The sequence below is a fragment of the Mytilus trossulus genome, chromosome 3 (genome assembly GCF_036588685.1).
Source record: "Mytilus trossulus isolate FHL-02 chromosome 3, PNRI_Mtr1.1.1.hap1, whole genome shotgun sequence".
NCBI lineage: Eukaryota > Metazoa > Mollusca > Bivalvia > Mytilida > Mytilidae > Mytilus > Mytilus trossulus.
Window position 1 is genome coordinate 39,625,348 of NC_086375.1, and position 15,456 is coordinate 39,640,803.

General features: G+C 32.6%; 1 protein-coding gene across 1 annotated transcript in view; it reads right to left on the bottom strand.

Annotated features, from left to right (window-relative positions):
• LOC134711453 (protein FAM124A-like) overlaps positions 1-14,785 on the bottom strand; it is a 31,865-nt gene extending 17,080 nt beyond the window's left edge. Inside the window, exon 1 of the mRNA XM_063572049.1 lies at positions 14,018-14,785. Within this exon, the coding sequence (XP_063428119.1) occupies positions 14,018-14,097 (80 nt within the window). The 5' untranslated portion in view covers positions 14,098-14,785. The remainder of the gene's footprint in view (positions 1-14,017) is intronic.
• Positions 14,786-15,456: the final 671 nt, after the last annotated feature.

Genomic DNA, 15,456 nt, shown 5'->3' on the forward strand with positions numbered 1-15,456 from the left:
AATGCTGTAATTGATTTAAAACTATGGCTCAGATTGTAGAAAATTGCATTGTAACAGTATTAGTGTCATGTTTTTATTAAATAAGATTAATATGAGTTTACGTAAGTTTATATATTTATATATAATAGACTTAGGATATGTATACCAATTAGTAAACGAAACCTATAATCATCTTAGGGTTAGAGGCTACTAGGAAGGAGCGTAACTCCATATGAATCCGTCTACGAGTGTTTAAAAGTGGGCCTGGTACTGAGAGAGTATACATAATGTAAAATAAAATATAATTAATTTGGATTAAATGTGTGTCTGAATTTGAAAATTTAACAATTTAATGTAGTTTTCACACTCCCATAACGACATTCATGTGGAGATTGCCTTCAGCAAGCAATGATATTTTCATACAATTATAACAAGTGATGTGATCGTTGACCAGTCGTTTAACACATCCTACAATCCCTATTACAGACTGGTCTGAATACATTTGTGTGCTGTATCAGTATTGCTTCTCAAGTTAAAAGACACCAAAGCAGCTTCGGAATGATGATGTCACCAAAATTATATCAATTATAAATGCCATCCCTTCTTTTCTAGTTTAAATCTTATACGCCCAAACGATTTCAGTTGCTCAAAAATAATCAGAACTGAGATTGTTAAATATATACATGTGACAAGACTATTTGATACAGTTAGGTTGTTGAATTGTTGCTTGTCCACTCATTGCAAACCACGAATTTCAAAAAATTGTTAAGAACAATAACTTTAAATGAGGTATCCTTTGGTAATTTGACATTGCCTTTTCATATCTACTGAGAGTTTTATAGAAGTGTCACCTTTCGTAATAAGCAAACCACGTGTCTTTCATTATGACTCTGTTCATGTAAAACTGCTATGAAAATCGGATTCATACAAAATTGGCGCAACACTCTTCCTCCCTTACCAACCACCAAACTAATCATTGTCATAAGATTGCTGTAATGCAGTATGATATATATGATGGCCTTCAACCACAGAATTCACCATATTATATTTACATCAACTGCATAAATCGACTCAAACAGCTTACTTATATTTGGCACTTGAATTAAAAGCTGTATTTAATCAGTATATATAAATAATCAAAATCATTTCGAAGCAGCTTTACATCGTCTTATCGTTCAATACACAAAATATAAACAAGTTCTTGTTATATTCATTGTTGGTGTTAGCTTTTATATGCTATTCAGTCTTTTCTTAAGTATTTAACTTTATTGAGAGCTTCTCACCATAGATTGTATTTATAATGAGTATTTTAAAAAGTCATTTTCTTAAGGATCATTCTAATGCATTGAGAAAACCAGATTTCGTATGTAAACAAAATTTGAATGTGTTAAGAGAGTAGTATGGAAATTAAAAATGTGTCAAATTGAAGTGTAGAAACTTAATTTCATGGTCTATTTCTAATTCAAATCTAAAAGTATTTTCAGAATATATGCCACAGGATACAAACAATGCTTATAATTGAAAAGTACTCAAAATATCAGCAGGGTTTCCTGCAATAGATATAACTTCATACTCAGTGAAACATTTTCATCAAACCTACTGAACTGTGGTCTTTTTTATATAATTATATATTATCCTTAAGTAAAAGGTTCAAATTTGAAATGATACAGGTGCAATCATTGATAGCAATGACGAAGCACCAAGAAACTGGTTTGGGGTTTTGTCAAATGTGTACTTAAAATATATTCGACCATCTCTTGTTTGTAAGAATAGGTAAAATGTGACTACCAGCAGCATAGGGGTAATTATATATGCACCATTGTATGTTTGCACCTGAATGTTCGATCGTTTCACATATACGTACTAAACTGTATAATTATACCAAAAAGAAGTATGAGGTCTACAACATTATGTGCACAACATAGTTTTAAACGATATGATCAAACATCCATCGTATGTACTGATTGGACGATTTTGAAGCCAAATCTCTGAACCCCTTATCTATCTTGATTTCCAACAAATAGTGTTTCTATGAGGAACGGAAGCAGCAAGCTGTCTTAGATTTCAATAATTGATAAAACCTCGGTCACACCTTACCGGATAGCTCGAACGGACGCCTAACGGATAACTTTTTTTCAATCTGTTGATGTCCGCTAGACGTCCGTTCTTATCCGTTAGGCGTCCGTCCATATCCGTTGCGTGTCCGTTAAGCGTCCGTTTTATCCGTTGACGTCCGTTCTGTCCGGTGGAAAATTTTGAGCATGTTCATGAACGGACGTCCAACGGATAAATGTCTGTTGAATGTCCGTTAGACGTCCGTTAGGCGTCCGTTTTGTACGGTACTCGTCCGTTTTGTATCCGTTACGTGTCCGTTATGCATCCGTTGGAGATCCGGTAGACCAATTCACCAACGAACGTCTACCGGACGCCTAACGGACGCCTAACGGATAAAACGGATGTGAAACGGACATTAACGGACGAATAACGGATAAAACGGATGTGAAACGGACATTAACGGACGAATAACGGATAAAACGGATGCCTACCGATAGTTTATTCTCATAAAACCATGCAAGTACAAAGGTTACAGAGAAGTTGAAAAATAATATACATAAAAAACAAAATATGCATTAGAAATGCATAAAATTCAAAAATACTAGATGTAAAACGGACAAATGCCAATTGAAATTTCGCGTCAGAAATGCCAATATATGGTATGTTAGATTTTCTTGAGTGTCATGACTATTTATTATTCGTGATTGATCTTGGAGTAAGAGCACGTCTTCGCTACCAAACAGCTTTTATTCATGCCATACTCAACTTAAATGTAGCAAATATAAACCTTATAGCTGTCGAAAGGAGAAGACAAAGGAGATGGTGGACACGACCATGGCTTAGTCCTGAAAGACGACGCAGTTTTGGTGTATATGACCAACTAATGACCGAACTTAGGCGGGAGGATCGGCATTCCTTTGTACACTTCCTTCGAATGCCCACAGAGATGTTCGACGAGATATTGCAGCGGGTTGGGCCTCGCAAAGCCAAGCAGAATACCTTTTACAGAAATCCGCTGGAACCAGGACTCAAGTTAGCAATTACACTTAGACACCTTGCTTCTGGAGCAAAATATCGTAGCATGCAGTATGGATGGAGAGTTCCGCATAACACCACATCCGTTTTCACACCAGAGGTACATAATATAAACAAATTCAGAAGATCAACTTAAACTCTATAAGACTGAATTACTACACTGCTTCTACCTTGATTTTTTTTAATCAGAGGAGCTCTATATGTGCACACATATCATGCTAAACAAGACGCAATACAAAATAAAATCAACTAAACGAGTTAACTCAAAAAGTGACCCTCGTGTGAAGAAACGTAAAAAAAACCGGATAAATTGTTCAATTTGTTTGGTACGTGTGACCTTGATAACTGTCCTACTGACCAGACTTTCCCAGAAGCAAATATTATAACATATATACTAGATACCATGTCCATCTGACGCGCCTTTAATTTTCAGATGGTTTATTTCTTTTAATTTTCAGATGGTTTATTGCCTTTAATTTTTAGATGGTTTATTGCCTTTAATTTTCAGATTATTTTGTTCATCCGTTTTATCCGTTACGCGTCCGTTAGGTATCCGTTTTATCCGGTACTCTTCCGTTGGATGTACGTTCGACTTCCGTTCTGTCCGGTATGTATCCGTTTCACGTACGTTCAATGTCCGTTGTGTGTCCGTTAGGCATTCGTTACATGTCCGTTAGTACACCAACGGACTCCCAACGGATACAAATTTTGTCAACGGATAACTTTTTTTTATCCGTTAGGCGTCCGTTCGAGCTATCCGGTAAGGTGTGACCGAGGCTTAAAAGTCTCGCTAGAAGACAAGTATTACGTACAGGAACAAACTGGATGGCACTATGCGACATTCCGAACACGCGAGTTGTAAGCATTTTTCAGATGCCAACAACTTAGTCTGTTTTCAATAACAGTTTGCTCATGTATTCACAGTTCAAACAATTGATTGATATTTAAGAGTTTTCGTGAAAAGAGACAAATTGACTTCATGTGCAGAATTCAATTGTAAATGTCAATCTTGAAATACAATGTGACAGGCTGTTACTGGATAAGACACAGAACAACAGATTAATGATTAATTGTGGTCAGTTGTCCACCTTTCGGTTATTGTTAAAACCTGTCTGAAGACGTTGACCGACCAGATTCCAGAAGGATGGCGTTCACCTTCTTCACGCCTCTGTGTCCGAACAATAGTCCGGCATATTGTGGTTTTATGACTAAAATACATTTACAAAACAGGGTGTGGAGTTAGGTATCGAATATCAGGATTTAAAGTGTGAACGAGGCGAAATTTTAAAAGGATGATCTTAAACAAATGCCAATGTGAAAATAAAGCCGATCTTTTGTATTTTAAGTAAATGAAACATTTGAATAAAATGATATTTATATCAATGATTTCATAGCACTGTTTTCTTTCATAAGTGTGTTCTTATTAGATAAAATATACGCTCTAAATTATCAGGTAGTTCATCTTTAAATGTCAATTGGAAATCTTAGGTTTGTTATCGCTTCCTTAGTCATTGTTGGTAAATTCAAAAAAAGAAAATATGTAAAGATATTGAGTACGTTCTGAGATGTATAGTAGAAGAGATGGATACGATGTTTTTTTTTTATTGTAACCATCGCTCTTTATTATGGATTCATAGTTACAAGCAAAAGATCAGAAACCATAACCCCGATATGGTAACATAAATATGTCAAAAATGAATAAAAGAAAGCATTACTTTAAACAGAAATTGTCAATGATACTTGAAAGACCTGCTCACTTTTATCTTAATCTGAAATTTTATACTAATATAAAAATCGGGGATTTTTTCCAGTACGTCATTTGAGAAGTATGCAAATTCTTATCTTTCTTTGAGTACCATCACACTTACAAGTATCTATAAAGTCTGTAGATGTTATAGCTTTATAAGTATTTCATTGTGAAGTAGATCGTTTATATAAGTATACATGTTTTTCGTTAAATTTATTATAATCATAAATATTTATGTCTTTTCAAAGATATCACGGAATCCACTTGTACAGTTGATATATTTGACGCTTACGACTACGACAATTTATGACAAATAATATATATATATATATACCAATTTACATAGGGGTAATTTGAATTTCGTTAACATATAGGAACAGACAAGATCACGCATCGGTTCAAATCTAGAAAGATTTTCTCTTGTAAAATAAACATTTATGATTTGGTGCTCTTGCATTATTCAGATGTGTGTAATTCAGTCTTCGAGTTCAACTTGACACGGTCATCACTTGACGTTTGCATAAAAGTTATACACATAGACACTTAACAGAACTGAATGAATATAATGTCCCTTCTTTACATTTTACATTTAAAACTGGAGTAAAAAACTTGAGTATAAATGTACACTTTTTTGACATATTTCAAGAGGGACTATCGAAATTGATTTTGTGTCAAAATTGTAAGGCAATTCATCGTAGGATATCGTTTTTATTACATGTCCTTACAAAAGTGGAATGAACTCTAGTCCATCAGCAAATTGATCCATTTAAGCACATTGATCTGAACAAAAAATAGTTCCTATATATTGATCATAATTTAAAACCATACTTAACAAGATTGATTCTGGATTATATGGATACTTTTTTTCTTTTGAATGTCAATTCTATTAAATAATTAGCATTGTACTGAATGTTTAGTGCATGGATATTTTACATCAGTTATATGAAAGCAGATCAGCAACACAAGCCTTGTGGAGATATATAATGCTAAGAGCATAACAGCAGAAATTTAACAACGGAGATTAAGATGGGTTAGGCCTTGTACTGAGAATGCCACAACACTGCACACATAAAACAGCTCTATATTAAATACCACCAGAAAAAAAGAAACCAGGGAGGCCTAGAATCACCTGGAGAAGAACTGTAACAGCAGAATAAGAGGCAACGGGTACTCCTGGGCCAAGCCCAGTACATGGCCATGGACAGAGAGAAGTGGGGGCAGTTTGGTGTGGCCTTATGTCCCACTGGGGATGAAGAGGATAAGTAAGTAAGTAACATGAAAGCATACCTGTGACCAACTAAGCTCTTATCGTGTCAATTCAGTTATAATACGTAACAAAACAAATTAACCTTAACACATATGAAGATATTACCAACTAATAAAACAAAAACAAAAGGAATGGTTTGTTTATGAACTTTTAAAATTGCAGTACAAGAGGACAGTTTTAGACAAATTATCCCCAATGTACATGAAATATTTGCCACTGCATGGTTGTTAATCAAGCAAAACTCATCAATTAACACAATGTGATATTTTCACATATAAACATTTATGTTTTTCTTATTCGTCTACCTAGTTTCATAGATTGATACGATAGCGAATAATTATCGGTATTTATTTCAGATTTTCCCCAGCATACCGAAATTAAACTATTGTAAATTACTATATACTTGAAAATATATACAACTCTCTTTGGTTTCATTTATTTCATAAATTGTAAACTTGTCAAGTTGAAACTTTATCAGATTGAACTTTAATTATTTGTTAAACCTATATAAGATTTAAAACTTTTCGATATACTTATCATATAAGAACTTGAGAGGACTTGATTGATATTTACTTATAGATAATTTGAATTTTTATCTTACAATCTCGCTTCTTTTCAAATTATTAGGTTTTATTGCAAAAGTTAATCAACTATGCTGCACAAAGTTTTAATAGGATTGAATTGTAATGGATAACAAATAATGAAATTTTGTAACAGAACCCTGCTCATTGTTTAAATCTAAGGCCATTAGCTTTGTTTAAAATCTAGGTACATTATGCAAATTCGTGTCGCTTTCATGTATCAAATTTTCTCGGTTTTGAATGTCTTTTCTATTGGGTGTTTATATTGTTGTTCGTCGTTTCGCCATATCTCGCCCTTATTCAAGATAGTGAAATCAAATTTTATGCTCTCCTGCTTTTAAGGTAATAAATTTCTTAAATTTGCAATAACAAATGACCATTTGAAAAAAGAAAATAACAATTTTAGATCAAAATGATATGATGACTTTTTGCACCTGGTATGAATTACTCTAATCACCGGCGATCTCAATATTAAACCGCTCATAAATTTGATGGAAAACGGGTCATTTGACATTTTACTACAACAAAACTACTTTTTAGTCAATAAAGTTGTTTATGAGATTATAGTGAGTACCTATCATACATGCTATGGTGTAGGTCATACAAATCAAAATGCCATTATAACACGAACGTTATTGCACTAAATGATGCGAAAAGAGTACTGCACTATATAAGATATGCAGAGAGCTCCAAAGATTACCTAATACAAATAGTTTATTCAAACGAAATACAGTGGTTATATACATGTAGTCCTGCTATCAATAATGGATAGATAAATAAATGGAAAGCGCCGTAAAATTTAATGTTTTCTCCTACAAAAAAAGAAGATCTGGTATGATTACCAATGAGACAACTCTCCACAAGAGACGGAAATTAACAACTATAAGTCATCTTTAGGCTTTCAACAATGAGAAAAACCCATACTGTACACCCTCATAGTCTGCATGAAATGTCTCCTTGTCCTCCGAACTAAAGCCAAAACAGAAAAAAAGACAGACATATTGCACTAATGAAAATATTTTTTTCAAATACCAACGTCATCATCCCAAAACAATTTTAGAAAAAAAGAAAAGTCAAAAAAACAGAAAAAAATGTACGGGAATGTAACAAGTAAGACTACAAGGTAAACAAAAGAATATCATGTTCGTTTTGGGATATTAATATATTTGCTTACACCACAAGCCTTAAACAACAGGCAAATTATATGACTAAACATAAATATTTAGAGAAAACAGTAGAGAAGTTCAAAAGGTTTATACTTTCATACCTTGCAACAATAGAGATATCTTTGCATTGAACAATTTCTCTCCTCATTTATCATGTGTAATTAGGTTCCCATGTGTAACATGGGATAACTCACAAGTCCTATGGGGGACTATTATGGCAACATAACTATCGTGTCGTTTGAAGTTAATTTGAGCCACTGCAAGGTTCATTTGAAACTAAAACAACAGTGTATATTTTCTAGACATTAAATGCATTTTAAGGTCAATTCCAATGGGAAAGTGAAACTCAGCATTATAATTCTTACATTTTAATAGATAAACTTATTTTTAAGATTAAAATGGTGATGAAAGGGTAAAGGAACGCTCAATTTTGCAATTAATAGTTTATGATGCATTCTCTAGTTTTACATTTTAGGGCAACCATTCATAAATTTGCTCTTATAATACACTTATAGTTTTGTTCATGGAAGGTAAACATTTTATCCTTAGTCTCTAAATAATATTTATTCGAGCGGTATTAGCTCCATTATTCGAATTAAAAATAGGCCATTTTGTTGTTACATTTAAGTATTTCGTACTTTAAGAAACGTTTATGTCCTTTTTATAACATTTATCTCTATAATCAAAGTAATTCCGAAATGAAAGCCAGGAAGTTGTAGGTTTGATAGATGTCTTCCAAGCGTATTATTAGGTCACACATTCAACGGTCCCATAAATTCGTAAATCTAAGTATTCTTTATTTTATTACACTAGGTTTTGACGACTCTTAAACATTCCATCATTTGATTAAAATTAAATTTAAATTGTTCATTTCGAATATGAATAAAATAGACATCAATTTAACCATTCTTTATATCTTCACCATTCGAGAAGACCTTTCAACATTGATCTATGTAGATGGACTTGTTATCATAACCATAAACCGAATTTATTTTACCACTTTGAGAGAATTCAGATATGTTTTTGATTTAAATAGATAAAGATGTCATTGTTTTCATGCTTGCCTGGTTTAATTTATCTAGGCTAATGACTTTTTCCTCCAATAATTCTTTGACAATTGTCGATCCATTGATGTTAAAGCAAAGGTGCAGAATTGGCCACTAATACTAAATGTAATTAAAATAAAAAGATTTTCCCACTATTTTAAGCTACTATGTACTACGTTTAACATATAAGACCGAAAGACTTCTAAGCACGCATGATTTCAAGGTGACATAGTAAGAAAGTAAAGAATTGTTTTAAAATTGAGTTACCGAACTTACATTTTAGAACGCAGTAGAACAAAATTTTTAAGATAGTTTTCAGTTTAAGCTGAAGCATGAGAACAATGACATATTTTTGCACTATCTTTTAAAAGCAGGATAGTGATTGTGCATTGGTACACCACCTATATTATTTTATGTATATCCATGATAATGGGCCACCTTAAACTGACCTCACAAAGTCATAGAATGAAAGCCGAAGACCCAAACACCATTTTTCTATCAATAAAACTATTTATAACTAGCCATAAATGTACACTTTCAATAACTATCTCAAATAATTGATTTGTAAATGTCCATAAAGTACTAGTTCAAAGAGGTAGGACCAATTCCCCCCTGATTTTATTTCACAGCAGGGCCTTTTTCAAAACTGATTATTTCAATCTTAACTTTAATTCTTAATATCATTGCTCAATTTGAGAAGTTGCAACATTAAGCTTTATTTCTCTTCAATCACAGAATATTCATCAGCCACAAAACGAGATGTTGACAGATTTAATCAATTCTTAGTAGTTATAACACACAAAAAACGAAGGACAACCGTAAAATGATGTTTTTTGTTGGAAGTTAAGCTATTTAGTGAATACGAGCAAGGAATTGTATATTTAAATATACAATCCCTTAATACGAGTAGTTCATTTTGATCAGCAACGTTCTTTGGTGTAAGGACTCTATATTTGTAACATGTGAGTGACTTATATGGAAAATTAGCCCTACCTCGTTGGCATTTCGCTTTGTGTTTATACTTATGCACACAGCGATTTAAAATGAGTATACACAATATCCAAAAAAAGTTGTTTTATATCTTTCAATTGTTAGAAAACTGTGGTTTCAATTAATTTCTATGAGCAATTAAAAGATTGTATATCGAACAAGGAACTACGGACTGCTTCTACGGCAATACAAAAATGCAAATCTTAAAAAGGAAAATAAACTGAAGTTGTATACAAAGAATTCGGTATAACAGTAATTAGCCATTTAATGACATATTAGGAAGCTAATTGCACGAGATTAATATCTTTCCGATCAAAAACATCAATGTTTAATTACATTCTTCAAAAGCCTTATGTACTCAAACACTTGTTAGACACGGAATGATTTGACATTTTCAATACCAAGGAATTATATGTTGAAATGATTAAAAATATGGTCATTGATGATTCAATACTTTTGTTGTCGATTTTCCATAGGTACTACCAAACTAGCTTCGGATACTGACATAATGATTCCTAATGCTGGCTGCATATATTCTATCGACGAAGTACTAGCAGTGGCGGATCCAGAATTTATGTAAGGGGGCCTGCTGACTGACCTAAAAGGATGGCCGCTCCAGTCACGCTTCAGTGATTCCCTCTATAATCAACCAGTTTTTCCCCCATGAAAGGTGGGACCGGGCTACCCAGTCCCCTCCTGGATCCGCCTATGATTAGATTGGGTAATATTGGCAGGCTACTACTAAACCAAATAAGAGAGTAACTACCCGACGAATATCGAAAGATACTACTGGTCCACTATAAACCAGGCTAAGTAAACAGTGATAAACATATACAAAGTTATGGTGTGAATAATCTCTAGGTTTTTCATGTACAGATACAAATATTAGTGTCTAAGTGGACTGATAAAAAGGGCGATTCACAGATTTTGTGTCAATAAAGATATATACCGCGGGGCTACTGGTGGACACTTCAATAGGTGATACGATCCAGTTTATCGAATTAAAGTTTAATCAAGTGGACCAATTGATAAACAAGCCTAAAGATATATAAAATATAGATATAATTAAATGCGAATTATCTTTAATCATGTAGACTTTATTTTATAGATTTGTCCTTTTAAACAAGGACACCTTACATTTATTGTTTAAATTAAACCCAAATAACAAAAAAACGAACAAGGATGAATAAATAAATAAATAAAAATGAACAAGTTACATTTAATTTTTAAATAGTTCACTAAATGTTCCATTGGGTCTGTTGTTTTGCAACAATGCAACTATAGTGCAGCCGAAACCTAAACAATAAACGTACGCGCGCCTGGTGCCAGGTAAACTCCAAGATGTCTGAATCGCACTGCCAATCTCCGCACTTGTTAGTCCGCGCGGACAATACACGTATACAACTTAAGTTTGCCCTTAACTGGTAAATGATTCAACATGAGAGATATATAATTAGTGTAAATAAAGACTTCTAAACGTATTGTTAAAAATCGTTTAACGTAAACAAAATGACTAATATATCAAATTAAAATGTAAAATAAATGTAAAAGTTTATTGACGTGTAATTTATATGAACTTAATATATATATATATATACTTCGATGATTCATTTATATAAGCAAAGTTTACATAGAGAAAGATATATAGTTTTCTCGTTGGAAATGTTTTACATTTGTCATTTTGGGGCCTTTTATAGCTGCCTATGCGGTATAGGCTTTCGGCTCATTGTCGAAGGTCGTACGGTGACCTGTAGTTGTTTATGTCATTTGGTCTCTTGTGGAGAGTTGTCTCATTGGCAATCATACCACATCTTTTTTTAATATAATGTCACTTTTAAGAAGAAGGTTTATGTTTCGAAAATAGCCTCCTTGCTGATACTTTTTTTTCCAAAGTGAAATTAATCAATTCTTATTTATCATATATACAATAACGATGTACCACATATTGAAGATTTTCTAATGCAGTCTTATTGTTCCCCTCATTTAACTCTACTCTCAAAACATTAACGGATTACATCTTTCTTGTCAATTTAAAACATCCTTTTTTACTGACAATCGCACAAGAAGGATTTCCAAACAATCTGATTTAAAACAACATTTTTGATCCGGCTTTACTTAAATCATATAGACATTACACCTATTAACCAGCAATGAGTTGGCTAATAGACTTGGGGTAAAAGGAAAGATTGTACAAGTCAATTAGACAGCAAACCAACAACTGAAATATACACGAATAAACATCGATAGAATCGGTCTAAAAACTTGGACAAGTGTCAACATTGTATTACTATACAAGTTATCTATTGGTCGGAGTAAAGTATACAAGTTGAACATGCTATCCAAAGAATTCAACGGATAAACTAATTGAGTTAGAAGATTACGTATCTTATCATCAAGAATATGTCTGTAATACAATTGAGAATTTGGAGTTAGAGGACCATTTGTTTACAAAAAAAATTGCTGTAATCATTTATATGTAAATTACATTTGTTTCTGTTTTTGGTGGGTACATACCGCGTCCCGATTTAATCCTGACCTGTTAAGAACCAGAAAGTATGGTTGTATTCCTGAGTGAAATTTGTATTGGTTAAAAACAATAATTTTCAGTTTTATTACTTCAAACTTTAAAAGTTGTTTGAACTTAATATTTCCTTCTGTTAATCTGATTGATCGGAGTGTAGGAAATACGCTCTCTTTATTCCATCCAAATTATTTCAAGGTTTGTTAAGTTTATACCCTTTATACACGGGAACCATAAACCAACTACCTTTGTGAGACAAGTGTTCGATGATATTAGATATTTGAAAGCAAATGTAAATGTTTACAAACTACTCTTTGATTTTTGTTGAATTTGATAGCAATAAAATTTAATTTTTCTATCAAGTCAACAAAAGGAAACGGATTGTTTTACTTAAACCGATATCAAAGTTAAGAAGATCCTTAAGAAAGTGGTAAATGTTTTAGAGATTATAAGATGGGTTGATAGGCAAAAGTTCTATAAACAATACTAAAGTTTGTCCCGGTTGGGTCACGAAGTTGAATATGCCAGGTTGGCCTATACTTAAATGAGCAAACTAACACACCTGTGTCTACAAATAGCGCGTTTCTATATGGTGTATTTAATTTTGTAAACATTTGTTTTTACTATATATTTATTAAAAGTTTTATTGACCCTCTATTATAAACACTCTTGAAATGTAGTGTATTGGTACTTTTGATAAACAGATCAGAAGAATGGTAGAAATCAATACACAGTAAGTAGTATATATAAATACTATGAGTTCATCTGTATTTAATTTTGTAGCTTGATATTTTTAAAGAATTTTGACAATGGATACGAGGAATTGCATAATACGCGGAAAACGTACAGAAAGTTTAATTGTAACGAAAAACTAAAAGCGAACAAAAATGAAAAGACATCTAAAGGCTCGGTTTTTATTGTTTTTAGTTATTTGCGTCCTTACATATAGATTCATACTGTGGCCGATTATGGGCATCTTCAGAGGCAATACGATAAGTAGATATATAGAATCTCTAAGCTATATATATCTATGATATGCAAACATTTTTTAAACGAATCAATATTACAGGCAAACATAATTTAACATATGCAAGACGCCAACAGCACATGTATATTTATGAAATCTCATGTTAAAGCATATCTTTTTGAAGTGTTGCAGACTTAATTTAAATTCAGAAACGGCAAAGATTAAAATGTAAAACGTATTAATTAAATACAAATATAATAAGAAAATTATAAAACCTTAAACCTTTGAATAGATTAATAAGATTAATGAAATAAATATGATTGCAAATTAAGTAATCCGTTTTCTAAAAGTACCGTTAAAGAATAGATTTTTAATTTCGGCTTAAAGAACAAATGACTTTTTATATATATGTACAAATTTATCCATGCCAAATATCCTTGACAGATTTAGATTCTGTTATATATACACAACCAAGGCAGTTAAAACTCTTTCGTGTTTTGTCTGCCAAATTGCCCTTTAAGACTGTTCTTTTCGTTCGTTCTTTATTACGTTAACACTATAAATGAACGGAATTTCCGGACGAACGGAATAACCGTATAGCATCATATATATCCCCTTCAAACTAAATTATAATAAAAGTTATAAAATCTTTTGACGACATACCTATAATCCCAGACTGGGAACTTGCTGTGAGCAGTTCCTGATTTTCTTTTCTCGTAATTCCTCTTGACGTATTCTTCCATAGCACAAAAACCATGTAAATTAAATTATACATCCCATTTTAACACAAATTGTCGCTTATACTTCTCAACTGGATACTCTCATAGGAGTTAATTAATCTGCTGAGTTGATGAAATTGACAACAATCAAAGTCATAGATCGATTCTACAATTTTACATCAGGTAGATAGTATGGTGACATTATTCGACAGACGATATCATGTAAATTAGTTATGATATTGATAATTAAAACAAAGATGGATACACCACCTGTCCAGGTGCCATTTTATGAATTATCTAAATAATGAATGTTGTTAATATCACAATACTTATCACAACTTGTTAATTTCACACTTATTATCCTTAGAAATATATGTTATAAACACCAGATCCTTTTTCCAAGAATTATGTTTTCTCCCGTTTCATTCAAGCCTATTTTGTCCTGTTTTGATATTAGATAAATATTACTAGTAATTCCCAAGCAACAACCTTTTATAGATGAAATATACTTTTCTCAAGTTTCCAAATTTTGTTTTACATATTATTGCATTTTGATCCTTTGAAGGTAAAATATAACCTTCTCTATGCTTTGGTTTATAACGTGTGAGTGTGCTCAATTTAAATATCGAACTAAAATTTAAACTTCAATACTAAATTTTTACCTGTTTAATTTAAAGGTATTAATGTTCAAACGTCTATCATAGAATAACGGACCACACTTCGAACAAGGAAAAGTCGTTTTTACCTGTCGTCGATAAGGTGGGTTTTATAAGTTGTGTGCCAAGTTTTTATTGATTTGTAAAACTTTATTGCATTTATAGATAAATCTGAAGTTCACGAGTAGAATTAATAGATATGCAGATAAATATAAATTTGCATTTTGATATAGATTTATAACATACATTTGAATGCAGAGGAAAAAAGAAACAATCACGATATCCGGCGAACAGACTCCTCCACTCAAAACAGTCGAAGCAGTTCTGCGAACACTCGTGTCAGAGAAATAACCAAGACAGCCGGGAAGAAAAGTATCCTGGCATGTCAATAAAAAGAGTCAAAGCATGCAAGACGATCCAGCGAAGAGACTCGTGTCAGTCAAAACAATCAAGACATTTGCAGAGTTAGCTGAGATACGCGAGACAATTTCCGATCACAAAACATAACACACAATTTTTATTTTATTAACTGGGCTCCCGTCTATGACAATTGTAGCATATCCTTCAATCTGTATTCAAATAAGAAGACGTGGTGTCCTTGAGATAACACACCATCAGAGACCAAATGACGTAAAAGTGATTAACTCTCACCGTACATCGTCCATTGTCCATTGTCGTCGGTGTTCGCCTTCAATAACGAGCAAATCTCATACCACAAAGGCTTGTT